Below are 17161 nucleotides of genomic sequence, written 5' to 3'. Positions count from 1 at the left end.
AGAGTTCTATACTCGAGTTTCTCTACATTTTACTCAGTCTAACGCTGGGCAGGAGTCAAGTATAAATACAAAGTCTCACTGATCTAATTCTGCTGGAGAATATGATCCATTCATGGATGTGTAAATATGCAAAGACCTCATTTTGGATTCATGCAAGCACTTGAACTCACCATGCATAAAATTTAATTTCTAAATCCAGCACTGAAAAATAGTGTTTCTGTCTAATTTGCAACGTTACCCTGACACCAGACTTTTCAGCCCAAAACGAAATTTCAGCATTTTGCCAAATATGTTGACAAAATAAATGCTTCATCTGCTAATGTTGTTAAATTCCCATGCAGAGCACAGTTTATCTCCATCTTCTCAGTTTTCTTTATTTTTTTCTGTGGGTTTAGAAATGCTATTTGAAATACAGGGCCAATTAAATTGTTATGGGATTTTGTTCTGCCATGAGAAAATGAATAGAGGATAAATGATGCATGCAAGTTTCAAAAGTGTAATAAATCTGACCAGTCTGTTCAACCTATTAACATTCCTGAGGTAGATAATTTTACTCTGTTCTGCTTTATCCATCTAGTACAGCCCTTTTACAAAAAGCAAAGTCAGAGATTACTGGCAATCTTGCTCCCAGAAGTGAGTCACCTACAGTCATTACTAATTTATGAGGTTAGTATCCGCAAGACCAACAGCATAATCAAGGACAAGTCACACCCTGGCCACTTTCACTTCTCCCCTATCTCATCGGGCAAAAGGTATAGAAGTATGATAACGCACACCTCCAGATTCAGGGACAGTTTTTTAAAATATTTTTTTAATATTTTATTTTATTAGAAGTACAGTCATATGGCACCAAAGTGCCTAATGTATATTTTCATAATACATTTTATGTACAACTTCTTTTTTTTTTTTTTTGTTACATTGAAAAAAGATGAGAATAAGAATAAGAAGTTAGATAGTAAAGGATAGAAAGATGTGAAATATATAGTGTGTGAAGAAAGAGAACGAGTAAATGAAGAAAGTTGAGAGAGAAAATAGTGAAAAGAAAAGGAGATCATTATTTATAATCTTGACCAACCCTCGTCCAGTCAGGAACAGTTTCTTCCTACCTGTTATCAGGCAAGTGAAAAATCCCACCACAACTAGAGAGCAGTCCTGAACTACTATCTACCTTATTGGTTACCCTCAAGCTATCTTTGATCGGACGTTACCGGCTTTATCTTGCACTAAACGTTATTCCTTTATCATGAATCTGTACACAGTGAATGGCTCGATTATACTCATATATTGTCTTTGCACTGATTGGTACACGTGACAATAAACTAAACTGAAACTGATCTGAATATGGACTTGCCTCATCCTGATATAATGAAGTCATTTTTATCTAAGTCGTTCTAGTACGAAATGGAAAAGCCATTTTTAAATTAGTGACAAGGCATTGCCATTCCAATGCCATCAAGTGGGCACATCAGAGTGTGCAAATTTTCCTGCACCTCACCCCCGACCAATAAAGTGATGGGAGGAAGCCACTGGCAGACTAAGCCATGACCTGGGTTTGGCCAACTAGCAAAACCATCAAGGATTCACAAACTTTCCAAATACTATTGAGAATCATTGAAAGCATTAAAATAGTTAATAATTCATCAATTATAATCTAAAAATGTATTTTAAATTATGTAGGAAGCTCAATTCATTAAACTAAATTTAAATTACTTAGCTTGATCCTTCACACCTGTTCTCTCAATTCAAATAATTGAGCACAATATTTCTATGCCAATTCTACTCTGGCACGTGTCCAGTGGACTGATTGCCCACCACAACTTTGGGGAACTGCAATACGTTCACATTCCACTGCTGTGGTCATATGATCCATGCCAAAACCAATATTGAAATTCAATTGGGGCCTCATCAGTAAAACCTATCCATTTGGTTTGTGATTTTGGCATACAGCGTATATCACAATTCTGGCATTAACACTGAGAAATAACAACAGTTCACCAAGAACCACCAATATTTCTCAGTATATTTTGGCACAAAAATCCGATTTCTCCAATATCAACACAACAATATGTAATAAATACATTAAGGGAGGGGAGGAGAATGATCTGCAATATAGCACACAATTCCATGTTAAAACTGAATTTTGCAATTGGTTTTGATACAGACTTACAAAGTATCTGCTTGTAAACTCCATAAATAAAATGTTGTCATAAAAAATCCAACATTTTGCAAATGTCTAATAATAAGATTGCTCAGAGTGTACTATCATATTGTACCAGCTAACAGAAATACTGGACTAAGTTCTACAAATCATTAACAAATTTTAACTATGCAGATACAAGAGCATGGAGTAGTTGAAGCACAGACATTAACCATACAAATTTCCATGAAAATTAATTGAAAACATTTTTCTATTATGTAATCTGTGCACATGCACATAATTAAACTGGAGATACAGGGGACTGGTTGCTTCTCTTTGTGTGGAATAGTTAGAAGTACTGTAACTTCTTGACTATATCAGCTTATTAGAATTCTGACCCTGAAGTCTCCAATGTATTTTCCTATTTGATTGTTGCTATCGTATCCTGCTCCTGTTAATTCTCTTCTGCCAATTGTATGATCAGGGAAGCACTACATTCAGTTCAGAATTCAGTAGATTCGAATTACTGCACGCTATGATTCACTTCTGTAAAAGGCCATTTGACAGCCTTGCATAGACTGATGCATTATCCGTGCAAAGTTAGAACTTTGCATTATGGTGTACTGGACCCTCACACTGCTTGTGTCCCATACACAATTAAAGTAGGCAGTGTTTCCTTACTTCTTTTATTTCTATCTTTTTTAAAGCTCAAAAAATGAAGTGGTACAACATAATGTAATAAGATATATGCGATGTATTAATGTAATTTATTGTACTGCTAATAAAAATAAAATTAAAAAAAAAAAAGTAGGCAGAGAAAGTAACAATCACCACTCATCATTATAATGAAAGGACGCTGACTGCCCCTACTGATCAGGTGCAATTATAAGAGGGGAGCCATTGGTTTTTGACAGGAAGATCCTGCTGCTCCACAGTGCACTGCTGCAGATTTTGCTGAAATATTAAATTAGTGAATCCACAGGTATTTCAATACTTCACACAGTAAAAGCATTCTGAAAATAGCTTTAGGTCTAGATGTAATTGAGATTTTTTTAAAGATGCAATAAGCAATCATAATGCTTTACATCTTTGATGCTGAACAACTAATTACGTGTTGATTCTGATTCGTCCAGTAAAAGCAGAGGTTATTTTGGGACATTCTGAGTACACATAGTGGGTATTTTGAGTTTAATTTCATCTGCCGTAACTGCAATGCATGTGTAGCACTTAAGAGCTCATGACAAATCATAGTGGATTCTTTGACCATAGCTGCCATTGTAACAATATATTTCAAATATTCTGCATCTTTAATGTAGCAAAAAGCAATTGGGTTCTGCACAGAAGCACCTTCAAACAAAAAAGACAGCAAGCCACAAATTCAAAAATACCACATATATGATATTAAAATCAATTAGGTACATTTTAAGTAGCTTCGAAAAGCAGGATTGACGGATTGAGAAGTTTTGGGGTAAATTCCATAATCTTGGGACTTTCAACAGAAGGCATGCCCCGAATCATTCAACGTTTCATTTCATGGATATCTAAAAGGTCAGAATTTGTATTTTAAATGATTACAAGATGGAGAAGTTTACAGATATAGGAAGTTACAAAGCGATGGATGGATTGGAAAACAAGGTATTTTCAAGATCAAGGGGTTAATTTACCAGGTGCCAGAGAAAGTCAGAATATGTATTGGGGCAATGGGTGAATTGGGGCAATTGGAACCAACTGGAATACCTTTGATTGGTCTTGAATTAACAGAGAATAAAGCAAGGCTGTCGCAGAATCCACTGGACTGCTTGGATTAGAGGTTACCCAAAACATCAACATCAGCTTCAGCAACAGATGTGCTACTGAAGGCTATGATCTCAGAAAAGTTATGCAAGTAAAAATACGCAAGTTTTATGGAGGCACCAATATGACAACTAGAATTGAACAGAGTCAAATATGACATTGAATCACAAACAATCTGGTCCAATTTCAGACAATTCCTGGAGAGAGGGATGGATTGATGGCTAGGAGGAATTTTTATTACTTGTACCACTAAACTCTTTAAATTTCTCTTCAGCATTACTTTGTCTTTATGTGCTTCAGTTACTTTGGCCTGCATATAATAGAGGAAAACAGACGTCAAAGTCAATGGCTCCTTCCTCTTTTTTTAGTTATTTACTAAGTAACTTAAAATGATAATTTCAACTTCAATATTATGAAAGTCATTAACCAATCGCAGCTGTACAAATATTTGTATTGTTTTATGGTCTTTGCAAAGCCCTTTCAGAAAATCAATAAATGGAGACCATATTCTAGCAAATAGTTCTGATTTGTCAATTAACACAAGTCTATTTTTTTCCAAATGTAAGGTCTCAGACATTTCCATAATCCACATTTTCCAAACCTTTTCTATTCATGTACCTGTCCAAATGTCTTTTAAATATTGTTATAGTACCTGCAACATCATTTCAAAGTCAGTCATTTAATAAAATATTTGAGATGGGTATTCAACCTAACTAGATACATATTACACATATAATGATCCAAAATTAAGGTTTTTGTTTTTAATTAGCTGTTCAAAGATTAACACATCACTATAGCGTTTATTCCTCAAGACAGTCTCCCCAATGTAATTCAGAATTAAATGCGGAATTAGCAGCTGCTGAGAATCAACCACCAACCTATTCCCCACCCACCAGTTCTCACATCACACAACCACAAGCCCACCATTAATCACGAAACACACTGGACTTCTATGTCAACTCATGTAGTAAGCAATGTAGTGTTGCAATAATATGGGTCCTGTTATGGAGCACAATAAAGCTAAGGAATATCTACTGACAATATTGAATTGAACCAAAAAACTGGAAAGCAGGAAGCTGATATTGTAACGAATATTTGGGCATTAGCAAACTGAATGTTAGCAAACTGAATTAGCAAACTGAACATTAGCAAAATAAACGTTCATTGGCTATTTATGTTAGCATACCATTAGGGGTCTAGTATCAATCTTCTTATGCCCTTAATATTATTATTGTCTTCATTGCCACTGGGAATTTCAGTTCCCAATTTCACAATAAGGACAGGATTCAACTTTCTCAACAGAACCATAGAGAGTACATGACATTATTAAATAACAATGTTTCAAACAAACCACCTACACAAGCTTGTGAATTGAGGTACGATAGTGGAACATTTGGTTGCATTTATACTTCCTACACCTGCATTCATGATTTTCAAAGCAAAACAGCATGTGGATTTTAAATTAATCCAACCTGTGAAACATACAGTTACTGTTAAATGACTTCCAAATGGCTCATTTTGATAGCTTCAGGTTTTGATTATTGTTTGGCTTTCATCCCTGAAGAATATGCATTTAATAACACCAGTGTATTTGAAGGCACTCACGTATTTTTATGTATATAGACTGCTGAGTATTCTTGTGAAATATCAAGATTGCCACTAGATCGATTTTACATTTATTTGGTTGCAAATATTTGTTGAAAAAGATGCTGAGATTTTAAATAAATACAGATCTGGCATCCCAATCGTATTAGATTTTAGCAAAGCCTGTGAGTATTTGTTATCAAGTAGGAATCTTCAATGGAAAATGAGAAAACACTGGTTACAGGCTCAGAATATCATCTAGTAAACTCACTGTAGGTAGGATTGGATTTTATAAAATTTCATAACAATACGAGGAAGAATTTATAACCACAATTTCCAGCTGTGAAGTTTACATCTTTTTCATTATTAAATAAGAAATTGCAGGTGAACTCACTCATCTATCTGACCAATATAGGTTTCCAATTCTTTCACAACTGTCTGCAACTTATTCAGAAGCTTCTGGTAGACATCTTGAGTTTCAATATCCTTTTCCTTCAGAGTGAAGTACAGACCAGGCCCATTTTGCTGACCTAAGCTGTGTCCAGAGGGAGCAGCCATGGTGGTGATGCAATGATGAACGTATTCCACTGGATCCAATTTATCTACGAATTAATAACAAAGGGAAAAACTGAGTGCTGAATGTTGAACTGTCTTTATATCAATGGCACTGGCAATAATTTCTGGCAATATTTGAGTGCAAATAAGCATTGGCCACCCATCATAATGATGCACGCTTCCAGTCATGTCCCATTCCGTTTTATTTGCCTGAGAAAATAAGTGCATGCATGTTGCTGCCTGGCGATATTACCAATGAATGTTTACAACTATCCAGGTGTAATTTCTCATTCAAACATATTATAACATTCCCCACTGAGATGATTATGTTTAGTTTTGCATGTAATTATTATTTCTGCGCTCAGAGCTCTAGAAAAAATGCTAACAATATGCAAAGGTCAAATTAGAGTCACAGTGTGATGCAGTGTGGAAACAGGCCCTTCGGCCCAACTTGCCCACACCAGCCAACATGTCCTAGCTACATTAGTCCTACCAGCCTGCGTTTTGATCCATATCCCTCCAAACCTCTCGAATCCATGTACCCGTCTAACTGTTTTTTAAACATTGGGATAGTCCCCAGCCTCAACCACCTTCTCTGGCAGCTTGTGTTGCCAGCTCGTTCCATTAGAAAGTTAGTTAGTTCATGGTGTTTTCCACATAAAAGCAGTCCCGCCATCAGGTTTATCCAGAGAGGCCCAGAGATTGTTAAGGATCTTCAAACATTACAAACAAACAGTAAATGATTTATTCCAGTTGCTACCAGATGCAGGAGACAAAAATAGGCTCCTGTGTGATCCATTGCAAATTGACCTTTAAACAGACTCTTAGAGATGAAAATCAAAACCAGACATGTTACAGGATGTTATATTACATGTAGCAAAGGATTTTCATTGTGCTCACATATGCTTGCATATTGGAGTTACTCACCATGTTACATATAGAAATTGCTCCCTTTGAACAATGATAACAATGGTGCACTCTTCTCCGCTCTCAGACTATACCTATGCACTATCAGGTTGCCACCTGGGACTATGGCAAAAATGTCAGTGCTTTTATGAAATTTCTGGAACTAAAATGGTAGTCAACTCAAGGCTTGTTCTGGAAGTAGCATGCAGCAAGCTGAAAAGATTATAAGATGACTTCTAGATATTGTGAGAGTGCCTAGAAATTATAAATGGAACAAGTCAACTCTGATGTCTGGAGATTTGGAAAGGGGGTGGAGAAAATGTAGGTTTAATATCTGGAGACCATGTCTGGGCCACTGCCATATTATGTGGGGAGGGACTGATCCTAAATCAATACAATCTAATGATCATCAGAAGAAAGATTCAGGAGGGAAAAACTCTAGCCATACTGAATTATTTGACAGGTATGAAATCTTCTGGATGCAAGTTGCTGCTGATCATCAAAAAGAAAGATCTGATTTAGACTTTAGATATACAGCGCAGAAGCAAGCACTTTGGCCCCCTGAATCTGCACCAACCAGCAATTACCCAATACAATAACACTATCCTACACACACACCAGAGCCAATTATACTACAAACCTGTATGTCTTTGGAGTGTGGATGGAAACCGAGGAACCCAGTCACAGGGAGAACGTACAAACTCCCGTTGTCAGGGTTGAACCCAGACCTCTGGCATTGTAAGGCAACAGTTCTACCGCTGCGGCACTGTGCCAGTTGCCAGATCAGCAGTTAGATCCTGATCCCCAAAGTTTAAATTTGCTTCCCATCACCTTCTCAAAATAACCTTCCCTGGATATATAATGAACACTTGGAATGTCAAAGATGGACGTGAAGGCAGCTTTGTAGATATATGTAAAATATCATGAAACTATTATCTAGCACAGGTAGTGTATTGTGTTCCGTCCGTTTCACATATTGGCAACAAGGATGACATTGATGAATTTTTCCTGAGACCTTTACAATCTATCATTATCGTTCAAAATGATCCTCAGGAAATCTACATGAGACTAATGGTCATTGTTTTATGAGGAGTGAATTTGGTCACATAGGCTCAGATACCAGGAGATGACTTTTGAAAGGTGTTCAGCTCTCACCTCTCACTCGTCTGCTATCATGCATTCAATGAATAAGTGCATATCATATAGAGCAACTGTAAGGAAAGGTTACAGAAAGCAGCAGGTTTACATTGGTTGCCTTGCTATTAGACAACTATATAGTCTTCAAGTTCACTTTGGTGAGGCTCATTGCTGCAGTCACAGTCATAAACGACACAGATTATATTTGTACTCATTCGTTGATCATGTGGTGAAGGCTTTCGAAAGTTTTGTTGGGTAAGATAATCCCTCCGGCTCAATTAAATTTCTTTGTTGATGTCGCTATAAATTTATCCACTTCTTATGATGTTGCAGCCTGTTTTTCATAGCACCAATAAGACTTTCCTGTTGCTACCCATTCCATCGTGTATTTTCTCATTCAATCAGATATTATATTCTCGTCAAGTCCATACTCATGAAACTATTTGTTAAATAACATTGGACACTTAATTTTCTTGACAATTTTTGAGGCTTTGATACTAGCAATTGAAAGATTCCAACCAGGCCCGCAAAAAATACAAAAAACTTGAGGCTTTTCCAGATTGAGAGATAAACAATTAATCAATGTAAAGCTGGGAGGTTTGGATTTTCCAGCGTGACATTACACTGTAAGAACCATAAAATGGAATCATGAAGCCTGGAGTCTTACCTTGATCTGAGATTTTTTGGTCAATGTCACTGCAGGATTGTTTCCGACTGTCCAGTTGAACACCAAAGGCACTTCCCAGTGATGCAACATTTTTGGGATACGATACTTCCATGACATTTAGGTGGCAATTGGTGGGACAGAAATCACTGCTGTGTAGTGGAGAAATCTTGGACTTGGCTTGTTTAAAAGTCGGCCAGGCTCGATTTTTCAGAACTCGTGAAAACTAGAGAGATAAAAATTGTTAAGACACTAATAACTGATATAACAGTTATAGTTATCATTCCTATGATAGAATGACTAATACATATTGAAAACAATTGTCTCTGTGACCAATTTCACACTTTTTCCATGATACTGAAGCAAACAGACAAGGAAAAAATCCATCAACTGAAACAACAGTGATATAGGGAGTTCTGCATCTTGAGAAGGGAGGGGAGAAAAAATGCTCTCCCACATCCACTTGTTGAGAACACCCACATAGGATGAACACAAATCATCCTCTCTATTAGCAACATTGCTCACTTTATAGATGAAGTAAGACTGTTTTCACAAAACATTAAAAGGCTGCTAAAATTATACAGCATGAACTGTGGTGGTCAGTAGAGGAGTTGTAATTGATAATTGGACGAGAAGATAAATTATAGGTAATTTTAATATGCAAATATGCAATATCTACCTTTAATCAGAAATACAGAAACTGTATATTTGTGCTGAGCAAATAATGGTGCAGTGTTCGCTGGAAAGAAACATCTTACAACATGCTAGTTTGGTTAGCTTCTGGGAAACATAATTTTCATTCTATATTCACAAAAAAAGCTGGAGAATACCAACATGGTCTGGGAAGGGAATATATATTTTTTTTTTTTTTTTTTTTTTTTTTTTTTTTTTTTTTTTTTTTTTTTTTTTTTAAAAGAGTCCACTTTGAAGTCTTGCACACTGCACCTGCCAGCTTGGAGTCAGAGTTATACAGCACAAAAACAGCCCAACTTGTCCATGCCGAAAAAGATCCCTGCTGAAGCCACATCCATTTCCGTGCTTGTGGCCCATATCCCTCTAAATGTTCATGGCCTCTTCCAAATATCATTGAAACATTGTGATTATACCTGCCTCTACCATATCCTCTCGCAGCTCCTTCCATATTCCCACCATCCTCTGTCAAAAACGTACATAGTTCCCCTTTAAATCTTCCCCCCCCCTCTCAATTTAAAACATACCCCTACCATGGCAAAGAAATTCTCTTTGAAAGATTCCAACCATAACCGCAAAAAAATGCAAATAACTTAAGGCTTTTCCATATTGAGAGATAAACAATTAATCAATGTAACTTTCCAACCACTTTGCAAATCTTTATGTAACTTTCTAACTTTGCAAATAGCCCATGGGGAAATTGGACCTGTCCACCAGTTTGGGGAGAAGGCTGCTAAGTCACGCAAGAGACCATGAAGTACCCCTCCATCTCCTCACTGCCTGGCCCCCTTGGGACAAGTTCCCTCATGTCCATTCAGCCTTTAATGCTGCCACCACATAGAGTGTACTTGAAGAGCTAACTCACTTCGTAATGGTCAGCAAAGTGCACAGGCATCGTTTTTGTGCTTGATTCAGGGGGGAAACCTCTCGGGTGATATTATCAACAGATTTTCCCCAAATGTTAAGTTTTTTTTTTGTTGATCAGCTTATTGGGCACATGGCACCTATTGAACACATGACTAAACTGAAAACTCTTAATCTTTAGTTCCAGGTAGTAGCGTAAATTCTAAAAAAGATATTATGTACACCTTTCCTACAATCTCTCTCATGATTTTAATTTAAGTTAGAAACATAGAAGGTCTATAAAAATGATAGCTCTACCACAAATAATATATGTATTCCAATCTATACCAATATATATACCAAAACACTTAAAAAAAAATAAAATAGACGAATATTTCTAATTTTATTTGGGATTATAAAGCACATAGAATTAAAATAAATCACTTGTGCGAACCCAAAGAGGTGGGGGGATTTGCACTACCTAATTTGTTATATTATTATTGGGCAGTGCATATTAAGAATATAATTTATTGGTTGGATAGTTCTGCTCAATAGTTGGAATGGATAAGAATGGAGAAAGAGGATTGCTCCCCTTACGATTTAGGAGCGATCATCTTCTCCCCAATAAAACTGAATAATATGTTATATAAGAAGAATCCAATTATACATAATACAATACGAATCTGGAAACAAATAAAATTAACTTTAAAATTAAGAAACTTATCAGTGTTAACACCAATAGTGAATAACCCAGTGTTTAAACCATCTGGTATGGATAAAACATATAGACAATGGGAAAGAGTGGGAATTAAAAAGGTAGGTGACGTATGAATTGGAAAATTTATTATCATTCCAACAACTCAAATCAAAATTTAAATTCAACAACCACCAATATTTTAAATATCTACAGGTATGTGATTTTATGAAGAAATATATACCAAGATTTCAAAGTATAATTTTAGATCCACTGGAAGAAGTAATGAATATCAAGGCGGAGTCAAAAAAATTAATATCATACTTGTATAACAGTATTTTAAACATAGAATTACCATCAACTGAGGCAACTAGAGAAGACTGGAAAAAATAATTAATGACAAAAATCTCAAAAGAAACATGGGATAAGTATTTGATATATATATATATATACACACATAAATGTTTGATCAACGCTAGACATAATTTAATTCAATTTAAAATATTATTTTATTTCAAAACTAGGTTGAATAAATGTTATCCAAATATTTCTCCCATCTGTGTTAAATGTCTTTCTCAAAATGCCAATATTACGCACTCATTTGTCTCTTGTACAAAACTTTATAAATTTTGGTGTGACATATTTGATATATTCTCAAAGCTATTTAAGATAAAAATGGAACCTAATACAGAAATTATTATATTTGCAGTAAGTGGAGATGGGAACAAATTAAATACACACCAAAACTCATTTTTCAATTATGGGTTAATAATAGCAAAAAAACATACTTAAATTTTGGAAAAATGCTAATATACCAACATTTAAAATGTGGATCAGTAATATGTTGGACACAGCACATTTGGAAGAAATGAGACTCCTCCTAATAGACAAACAAGACCAATTCTTAATGAGTTGGTCCCCATTTATTGATCTCTTGGATTCATGTGGTGCCATAGTATCGTGAAAATTAAAAGTTTCAGGTATGGGTGAAAGACGATTCAGAATATAAAAAATTCATCTCCTTGTGGCGATTGAATAAACTCCCTCCTGCTCTCCCTCTTCACTTATTTATTTTCTTCACTATTTTCTTTATCTGTCTTTCACTCACGCTCACTAATCTATCCTTCACTTTCTACAACCTCTTTTTCCTTTTTCTCTTCTTACTTTTCTCTTTAAAAAAAAAAGAAAAGGAAGTTGTACAGAGGCTGTAATATGTTAACATAATTTTTGTACCACTGTATTGTACTTACTTCTAATAAATAAATTTATTTAAAAAAAAGAAACATAGAAGGTAGGTGCAGGAGTAAACCATTCGGCCCTTCGAGTCGACAACGCCATTCAATGTGATCATGGCTGATCCTCCAAAATCAGTACCCCGTTCCTGCTTTTTTTCCCATATCCCTTGATTCCCTTAGCCCCAAGAGCTAAATCTAACTCTCTCTTGAAAACATCCAGTGAATTGGCCTCCACTGCCTTCTGCGGCAGAAAATTCTACAGATTCACAAACTCACTGGGTGAAAAAGTTTTTCCGCATCTCAGTCCTAAATAGCCTACCCCTTATTCTTAAACTGTGACCCCTGGTTCTGGACTCCCCCCAACATCAGGATCATTTTTCCTGCATCTACCCTGTCCAATAAGAATTTTATATGTTTCGATAAGATCCCCTCTTATCCTTTCTAAATTCCAGCAAATACAATCCCAGTCAACCCATTCTTTTATCATACGTCAGTCCTGCTATCCTGGAAATTAACCTGGTGAACCTAAGCTGCACTCCCTCAATAGCAATAATGTCCTTCCTCAATTTAGGAGACCAAAATTGCACATAATACTCCAGGTGCGGCCTCACCAGGCCCATATACAACGGCATTAGGACCTCTTTGCACCTAAATTCATATCCTCTTGCAATGAAGGCCAATGAAGGCCAACTTTGGCTTTCATCACTGCTCTGCTGTACCTGCATGCTTACGTTCAGTGACTGATGTACAAGCACACCCAGGTCTCGTTGCACCTCCCCTTCTCCTAATCTGATACCATTCAGATAATAATCTGCTTTCATGTTCTTGCCACCAAAATGGATAACCTCACATTTATCCACATTTTACTACCAGTCAAGTCAAGGTTTATTCGTCACATACACATACGAGATGTGCAGTGAAATGAAAAGTGGCAATGCTCGCGGACTTTGTGCAAAAAACAAACAAACAAGAAACTACAAACAGAATGGAACAGAATCACATATTCTTTTACATTTTACCTATTGTGGGATGAAGGAAAAAGGGAAAAAAAAAACAACAACAAAATTTAATTTAAAACAGCAATTAAAAAAAAACAGTAGAATGGTACAGTAAAGTTAGTCCCTGGTGAGGAAGTAGTTACAGTCCTAATGGCCTCAGGGAGGAAACTCCTTCTCAACCTCTGCATTCTCACAGCATGGCAACGGAGGCGTTTGTCTGACCGTAGCAGCTGGAACAGTCCGTTGCGGGGGTGGAAGGGGTCTCCCATGATCTTATTGGTTCTGGAGTTACACCTTCTGATGTATAGTTCCTGCAGAGGGGCGAGTGAAGTTCCCATAGTGCGTTCAGCCGAACGCACTACCCTCTGCAGAGCCTTCTTGTCCTGGGCGGAGCAGTTCCCAAACCAAATCGTGATATTTCCGGACAAGATGCTTTCCACAGCCGCTGAGTAGAAGCACTGGAGGATCCTCAGAGACACTCTAAATTTCCTCAATTGCCTGAGGTGGTAAAGGCGCTGTCTTGCCTTATTCACGAGTGCTGCAGTGTGTGATGTCCATGTCATATCCTCAGAGATGTGGCCTCCCAGGCATTTAAAACAGCTCACCCTATCCCCAGGATCCCCATTTATCCTCAATGGTGTGTACGTCCTCGGATGATGTGCCCTCCTAAAGTCCATGATCAGCTCCTTAGTTTTTTTGATGCTCAAGAGGAGGCTGTTGTCCTGACACCAGAGTGCCAGCACCTGCCATGCTTCTGCCCACACCTAACTTATCCAAGTCATCCTGAAGCCTCATAGCATCCTACTCGTAGCTCACACTGACACCTTTTTGACTCCTTTAATCCATGCATTATAGAAATTCCTCCATATTTATCTTATTCACTCCAACAGAAGTACACGGGAGGTCATGGAATAATACAAGGTGAGCAGATTTAAACAGTGGCATCGTTATCATTTAACCATGTTTTAATTCACTTCTCCCGTGAATGAAGGTTGTGATTAAGTGGATGAAACATTGGCCTCCTTAAATCTCAGCACCTCAAAGGCATCCTACCTTTTTGTAGATCATGATTCTTCGGTTAATATGTTCAAGCTTTTCACCACGCATAGTGCTGAATTTCGAATGGAGTTCACGAGGCATGGCTTCACTTAAGCAGTTTAGCCTGACACAGCTCTCTACAAACAGTTCATCATTCTTAGCCATGCATTCAAGGATCTGTTAAAGAAATACCATTTAATTTTTTGTAATTCATAACCTAATCCAACATGATGTTACCATGCAAGATAAAAATACGTCTAATGTACATATTCGAAAGATTCTCAGGAAGGGAGTTGCCAAATATTTGTTATGTGATAATATAAACCAATGCTTACATATTCTATTATTTTGAGTTCTGCATTCTTACAAAACCATTCATGTTAATTACTTCCCGAGGTATTTTGTGAGAATTATGTTTGAAAGTTCCAGAAAATTATTCTCCCATGTTTTTCTCTTGCTTAACATTTCCATAGCATTGCTACTTCTCCCAAAAATGTTTAATTTCTGTCAGTTTTTCCCAATGATTTAACATTTCTGTCATTTTCATCACAATGTCATAGATTGCGTGAGCAGGAAGTAACATCACTTGAGGTCTGTTAATTAATTTTTAAAACGTACTGTTAAATAATTACCTTAACAATTATTGATTAATAGGACTTCCTTGAGTCAGCAATGTTGGACTGAATCGCATAACTGCATGTGATTCGGCCAAGTTGGAATGTCCAGTGGGTGAGGAAGAAGAGGCGAGGTAATTTGAAGCCATAAGATTCAAGATTCAAGAGAGTTTATTGTCATGTGTCCCTGATAGGACAATGAAATTCTTGCTTTGCTTCAGCACAACAGAACATAGTAGGCATTGACTACAAAACAGACCAGTGTGCCCATATACAATTTTATAAATATATACACACATGAATAAATAAACTAATAAAGTGCAAATAACAGATAATGGGCTATTAATGTTCATAGTTTTGTCTGAGCCAAGTTTAATAGCCTGATGGCTGTGGGGAAGTAGCCATTCCTGAACCTGGTCATTGCACTCTTCAGGCTCCTGTACCTTCTACCTGAAAGTAGCAGGGAGATGAGCAGGGAGATGAGTGTGTGGCCAGGATGGTGTGGGTCCTTGATGATACTGTTAGCCTTTTTGAGGCAACGACTGCCTCAGCGAGGGAGCCGATGATGGACTGGGCAGTGTTTACTACTTTTTGTAGTCTTTTCCTCTCCAGGGCGCTCAAGTTGCCGAACCAAGCCACGATGCAACAGGTCAGCATGCTCTCTACTGTGCACCTGGAGAAGTTAGAGAGAGTCCTCCTTGACAAACCAACTCTCCGTAATCTTCTCAGGAAGTAGAGGCGCTGATGTGCTTTCTTAATAATTGCACCAGTGTTCTCGGACTAGGAAAAATCTATAACAATAGATCTGATACCGTGGATAAAGACGATTTAAATGATTAAAATATGGTGAGTGTCCAAAAAAGACCACTTTCCCACTGAGAGCTTGCCTATCAAAGGGCTTCTTCTGCCAGGATATGTCGGGAATTCTGTTACAAGCAGCTACATTGCCAGGCTGGCCTCTTTTAATGAGGCCTTCAAGTCATTTGATGAGGAAAGAAAAAGTTAAACTTAAAAAACAGAAGTTTATACACTGATTCTTCATTTGTTTTTGAATCATACCTTTGCAGTCAAATTGAAAAATCCCTTGGGTTCACTCATTTTCTCCAAAACATGGCACTTTGTACCAGCAGTGCTGTCATATTCATACACCACACCATAGTCCAAGTGAACATTATCTACTGTCAGGCTCACATGATCCTTCTTCCCATCAATTAAAGCCATTGTATTAAATTTATCAAAGACATCTGGGGACAAGGAAATAGTGTTATCCTGACATCCATTTACTTCAAGATAAAACCATTCTAAACATATAATCTACAGTAATTAATATGGTGAACATCACATAGAAATGTGTTTCTGTCAGTAAGAACAGCAGACAGATCGATTATTAGTTTCAAGAGTCAGGCATGTTAGTAATACTGGCATAACTGACAATAAAGGCTATCTAATCTAATCTATCTAATCTAATAAAATAAAAGAGGTAATAATGGGGCATTTGGATAGCAGTAAAAGGCTTAGTGCAAGTCAACATGGATTTATGAAAGGGAAATCATGCTTGACTAATCTTCTGGAATTGTTTGAGGGTGTGATAAGTAAAATGGACGAAGGGGTGCCAGTGGATGTAGTGTTAGACTTTCAGAAAGCCTTTGATAAAGTCCCACACGGGAGACTGGTGACTAAAATTAGAGCACATGGTATTGGGGGTAGGGTGTTGAGATGGATAGAAAATTGGTTGGCAGACTGGAAGCAAAGAGTAGGAGTGAACGGGTCCTTTTCAGAATGACAGGCAGTGGCGAGTGGAGTGCCGCAAGGCTCAGTGTTGGGGCCGCAACTGTTTACCATATATATTAATGATTTGGAAGAGGGAGTTAGGAGCAACACTAGCAAGTTTGCGGATGACACAAAGTTGGGTGGCAGTGTGAACTGTGAAGAGGATGTTAGGAGGTTGCAGGGTGACCTGGACAGGTTGAGTGAGTGGGCAGTTGCAGGCAGATGCAGTATAATATAGATAAATGAGAGGCTATCCACTTTGATGGCAAAAACAAGGGGGGCAGATTATTATCTCAATGAGGTTAGGTTAGGTAAGGGGGAGGCGCAGCGTGATCTGGGCATCCTTGTCACTGAAAGTTGGCTTACAGGTACAGCAGGCAGTGAAGAAAGCTAATGGAATGTTGGCCTTCATAAGACGATTTCAGTATAGCAGTAAAGAGGTTCTTCTGCAGTTGTATAGGGCTCTGGTGAGACCACATCCGGAGTATTGTGTACAGTTTTG

The 17161-nt window shown here is 37.4% G+C and overlaps 1 protein-coding gene across 1 annotated transcript in view; it reads right to left on the bottom strand.

The window, feature by feature from the left end:
• Window positions 1-17161, bottom strand: part of prex2 (phosphatidylinositol-3,4,5-trisphosphate-dependent Rac exchange factor 2) — a 317095-nt gene that overhangs the window by 149305 nt on the left and 150629 nt on the right. Inside the window, exons 22-25 of the mRNA XM_055634430.1 lie at window positions 15949-16133; window positions 14291-14452; window positions 8781-9003; window positions 5910-6117 (exon numbers count right to left, since the gene is read on the bottom strand). Coding sequence (XP_055490405.1) covers window positions 5910-6117; window positions 8781-9003; window positions 14291-14452; window positions 15949-16133 — 778 coding nt within the window. The remainder of the gene's footprint in view (window positions 1-5909; window positions 6118-8780; window positions 9004-14290; window positions 14453-15948; window positions 16134-17161) is intronic.

Source organism: Leucoraja erinacea, chromosome 4 (assembly GCF_028641065.1).
Source record: "Leucoraja erinacea ecotype New England chromosome 4, Leri_hhj_1, whole genome shotgun sequence".
Taxonomy (NCBI): Eukaryota; Metazoa; Chordata; class Chondrichthyes; order Rajiformes; family Rajidae; genus Leucoraja; species Leucoraja erinaceus.
The sequence above is the reverse complement of the archived record's forward strand: the minus strand, read 5'-3'. Positions and strand labels throughout refer to the sequence as shown.